The sequence below is a fragment of the Alligator sinensis genome, unplaced genomic scaffold, assembly GCF_000455745.1.
Source record: "Alligator sinensis unplaced genomic scaffold, ASM45574v1 scaffold1660_1, whole genome shotgun sequence".
NCBI classification, from domain to species: Eukaryota; Metazoa; Chordata; order Crocodylia; family Alligatoridae; genus Alligator; species Alligator sinensis.
In genome coordinates this window covers 292,648-297,451 of record NW_005843061.1, presented here as the reverse complement: position 1 = coordinate 297,451, position 4,804 = coordinate 292,648, and the positions used below count along the sequence as shown (strand labels likewise).

The 4,804-nt window shown below is 68.9% G+C and overlaps 1 protein-coding gene across 1 annotated transcript in view; it reads right to left on the bottom strand.

Moving 5' to 3' along the window:
• Positions 1-6: 6 nt before the first annotated feature.
• The window catches only part of AGAP3 (ArfGAP with GTPase domain, ankyrin repeat and PH domain 3), a 97,058-nt gene continuing 92,260 nt past the window's right edge, over positions 7-4,804 (bottom strand). The window contains exons 14-18 of the mRNA XM_025193515.1: positions 3,006-3,160; positions 2,386-2,476; positions 1,759-1,981; positions 875-1,130; positions 7-296 (exon numbers count right to left, since the gene is read on the bottom strand). Of these exons, the coding sequence (XP_025049300.1) occupies positions 84-296; positions 875-1,130; positions 1,759-1,981; positions 2,386-2,476; positions 3,006-3,160 (938 nt within the window). The 3' untranslated portion in view covers positions 7-83. The remainder of the gene's footprint in view (positions 297-874; positions 1,131-1,758; positions 1,982-2,385; positions 2,477-3,005; positions 3,161-4,804) is intronic.

Below are 4,804 nucleotides of genomic sequence, written 5' to 3'. Positions count from 1 at the left end.
CCGCCTAGCCTGTGCCAGGCAGGGGGGGCCCGTCCCCAGAGCCAGGCCCCCGTGCAGCAGGGTGGGACGGGGTGGGCGGGCGGCTAGTGGGGGCTGGGGCTGGCGCTGAGCTCGGCAGCGTTGTTGTTGGCGTTGGCGTTGCGGCGGGGCAGGCTGGGGGTCAGCGTGGAGAGGGCGGCGTCGCTGGGGCACCCGTGCTGCAGCAGGATGTCGGCACACTCCTGGCTGCCGGCGCGCCGGGCGTACGCCAGGGGCGTCAGTCCGCGGGCGTCCCGGCTCTTCACGTCCACCCCGTACTGCAGGGAGAGAACCGGCGGGTCAGGGCCCGGCAGGCGTCGGGGCGGGAGCAGGGGCTGGAGGGCAGAGGAGTCGGGCTGGCTGCGCAGAGCGGGCGGGCAGGGGCAGATGAGGGCAGGAGGTGTATTCGACTATGGGGATTTCACCGGTTTCTGGGCTGTGCACGATGCCCCCCATTTCTGCTCCACATGTCAGGGGGTTTAAGCCTTCCCCTGAGGTGCTGGGTGCAGCCCAGGCTGGGGAAGGGGCTGTGCCAATGCTCCTGCTGGCTCCAACCCCGCAGGGTCCCGGCAGGAGGGTCTTGCCCCCGCGCCCAGGCTCAGCCCCATGCTGCACTGGGGCAGGAAGGGATTCCCCTCCTGGGGCTGTGTCGGGGTGACTGTCGTGCAGCTCCAAGGTTGGACATGGGGTTTGTCTGGGCTGATCCTGCCCTAAGCAGGGGACTGGATGTGACCCCGCAGCTCCCTGCCAGCCCCCCGGCTCTGGGAGTCTGTGACTGTGAATGGGAGGGGGCCGCAGGGGCAGGGGGGCTCGGGGAGGCATGGGAGGGGGTGGGCAGGTGCCGGACGGGGCTCACCCAGATGAGGAGCTGCGTGAAGACGACGTTGGCCATGGCGCAGGAGAGGTGCAGCGCCGTGCGCCCATCGCCATCCCCGTAGGTCTCGTTCACCTCCTCCTTGGTGCCGTGGGCCAGCAGCGTCACCACCAGGCGCAGGTCGTCCTCCACCACCGCTCGCAGCAGCTGCTGCCCCAGCGGCACGTCCGACGGCGGCAGCGGGGCCACGAACAGCTTCTGCTCGTACTTAGCCCGGATCCAGCGTTCCTTCTCTTCCCTGCCGTGCGGGCGGGATATGGTCAGGGGGGCCGTGCGGGCCAGGGCCCAGGGTCCCATGGCCCCTCGCGTGCACACTCATATGTGCAGCCCCATGCACACCCCGGCCGTGTGCACACTGCCCTGCACAAATGAGCCGGCCCCGGTGGGCACGTGCACCCCATGGCACATGCCGCCCTACCAGTGCCCGTGTTGGACGTGGCCGGACGGCCTGGCACAGTTCTGTGCGGGCCGGCGGCAGGAACAGGGGGGCGGTGGCGGTGCCGCGGGGTCCCGCCGGGGCCTGGCCCGATGCGCGCCGCAGGCCCGCTATCTGCTCCCATTCTATCCATCTGCCTGGGGCGGGTGGCGATCAATACGCGCTGCGGCGCATGCTCCCTGCCGCCGCCCCCTGACCTGCTCTTATCCACTGATAAGGCCGCAGAATGGGCTCTTGTCGGGATGACTGACAGGCGGAGGGGACCAGCGAGGCCTGAATGGGACGCACCCCAGGGACGCGCCGCGCCGCGGCACCGCGGCCAAGCTGTCGCCGTTAACCCCTTCCACCCTGCAGCCGGCCGGTGCAGGCCCCGCAGCCAGGCCAGCTCCCCGGCATCAGCCTCCGGACCCCGGCGCCAGCCACATCTCACCTGCTGCTCTCAGGGCCGGGCTTGGGGTAGCCCTCGACGGCGCCCTCCCAGACGGCGTTGGCCAGGGCATTGCCGATGGCCGTCATGACGGCGAGCAGCTCGCCGGGCCAGTCGTCCAGGTCCAGGGAGCGGACGCGGGACAGGTGCGTGCCCAGGTTGCGGTGGATGCCGGAGCACTCGATGCACATGAGCGCGCCCAGGTTCAGGCTTGCCCAGTCAGGGTCTGGGGCGGGGACGGAGGGGGTCAGCACAGAGCAGGGGCCCCATCCTCCCCGTGTCCCTCCGTGCTGTGCTCCCCACCCTGGGCACCCACCTCCCCAGGAGCCGGGGACCCCACAGCGCAGGCCGTGGGGTTTCTGGGAGCGCAGAGCCCTGGGGGTCCAGGGCAGGGCAGGGCAGGAGGGTCCCAGGCATGATCCCCCCGGCCCCCCGCACGGGTGGACTCACTGGGTGCATCGCAGTCCAAGACTGCCCTGGCCCCCCTAGATGCTGCCTGGACTCTCCCAGCCCCATTGGGAGCCTCCACCGCCCCTCCAGGCCCCAGACATCCATGTGGGCATGGACCCCGCCAGCCCCCAGAAGCCCAGGACAGCCCCTCCCCCCCCAGCCCCCTCTCCCCAGACTTACTGGGGGCCCCGCAGTCCACGCACTGGGAGTTGCCCTTGGTGTTGCGAATGGCCTGGATGGCCACGGCCTCGCTCTGGCTGTCCATCCGGGCCTGCGGGCACCGGGCCAGGGGGTCAGAGGGCACCAGGCACCTTTACCCACCCCACCCCCCAACAAGCCCAGAGCTAGGCTCCAGGCCCCCAGGCAGCCCAAAGCCTGCCTGTGTCCCCCCTCCCACCCAGCACACGGTTATGTTGGCAGTGCTCGACTAGGCTCCACCCCAGAGGTGGTCGCATTTTTCTCCTGTTTCAAGGGCACCAGGCAGAGGGCCACTCCCTCACTCTGGGCTGTTGCACCTAGACCAGAAGTCCAGACGCCTGGGTTTTACCCCCAGCTGGGAAGTGGGAGGGGCCCTGGAGTGCCTGGAAGCCTGGTTTCTACCCCCAGATGGGGAGTAGGGGGTCGGGGGAGCCCAGACACGGGTTCCCTTCCTTGCTCAGTGCCCCCGGACCCTTCTCCCAGCTGGGAGGGGGTGGGAGGGGGGCAGAGGGCTGCACAGTGCACAGGGGGCATGGAGCAGGGGTGGATGGGCATGGGGCAGGGGGTGGGGGCAGTGGCTGGGCTGGGGGTGTGGGTCCTACCTGGTTCTTGCTGCTCTCGCAGCACTGCAGGCTGGCCAGGATCTGGCTCTCGATGGCCTGGACCCACAGCTCCCGCTCCTCCGCCGTCGAGGCTTCGAAGAGCCACGTCTGCCCCGTCAGCGACACGATGATGAACTCGAACGGCTCATCCGGCTCTGCAAGAGGAAGAGAAGGGACGGGTCACTGCAGGGTGCGGGGGCACTGCGCTGTGATGCACTGCATTGGGGTGGGATGGGGGGGTCACGGGAGGGACGGGGGCATTGCAGTACTGTTGTACTGTGGGCCATTGCATTATTTGCCAGGGCCAGGCTGGTCATGATGCTCACTGCCTCCCTCGGCAGGGCAGGGCCATCAGCCTCCCAGCTGCCCAAGCCGCGGCCCTGCGGGGCCAAGCCCTGGTTGCATGAAGGGGCAGCGCTCAGCCCTGCCATGCTGAGCCCCCAGGATGCTGGCAGCCCCCTCTCTCCATCCAGGCCAGCGTCTCCCTCTGCTCCAGGACCTCCACATGCCTCAGCAAGTGCCTGCCTGCATGGGCCCTAGAGCAGCCCGGGGTCCCTGCCCTGCTCCCCTGATCCAGGGCAAGGATGTGAGCCTGGGGGTGGGAGAGCCTCGGGCTGGGCAGCCCCAGGGCTGGGCACAGCACAGCAGTGCTGGGGGGAGGGCGCCAAAGGGACAACGGCACTGATAGAGGGACAGCGGTGCCTAAGTGACACACCCAAGGGCACACAGGCAGTCAGTGGCAGAGCAGAGCTGTGACGCTCCCCATCCTGGGCTCCGGCAGGAAGGGCCTGTCGTGGGCCAGGCACGGGGTGGCAGGAGGTGGCAAGCGTCCCCCCCGGCCACCCCCTAGCCCGCACGGGCCCCCATGGGTGCAGCGCTCACCTTTTATCACCCAACTTGGGGCGTTAGTGCTGCGAACGACTTAACTACGCAGGGCTTGAATGGAATGACTAATAAACGTTATGTCACAGCACACGCTTCAGCTCATAGCAAAATGATTTGTAATTACCTAATTAGCGTTATGCAAATAACACCCTCATCTCCATAATGTGCCTTCCCAGCTCTCTATTAAAAGCAGGGAGCCGACTGCGCAGCTCCGGAGCCGGCGGGGAGGCCGAGGGGTGGCCGGGGGGGGCAGGGCAGGGCTCGGCTCTGCTCGGCCCCGCAGCCGGGGGGGTCCCTGTGCCTCGACCTGCCGGCAAGGACCAGAGACGCTTTAATGGGCTGCGATCTCACCCCTGGCCCCCGCACCCACATCGCTGCTGGCTCCGGCATCCCGTGGAGGTGGCGGCCCGGCTCGGTCCACAGCCCCGTGCCTCACCTGGGGGCTGGGGCTACTGGTGGGGGGCTCCAGGAGGGTGGCAGCTGCAGGGGCTGAGGCCGAGCCCCTCTAGAGGCACCCGAAGCCGCCGGGGGCTGCAGGGCTGGGCGGAGGCTGGCCCCGTCCGCTGTGTCTGGACTGGCTTTGCCGTGCTCCAGCGAGAGCAGTCGGGCCAAGCAACCCCGGCTCAGCCCAGGGCATGGGTCCCAGACTGTGGCAATCACCACTGCGTGCCAGCAAAGCCTGGCTGTGACCCCTGTACCGCAGGCACCGTTGCTGGGGATGCACCATCCCTGTAGCCCCAGCACAGTCCCGAGGACGCAGTGTGGGGCGATCCTAGGCGGCCGGGGCCAGGACCCGCCTGGGCCGCGGGGCTGGCGCGGTCCATGCAGCAGCCCGCGAACGCCGGTGGGCAGTGGAAGCGAGCGCGCCAGCCGCTCTCCTGCTGATGTTTTGAAGATGTTTTAAAGACCGAGGG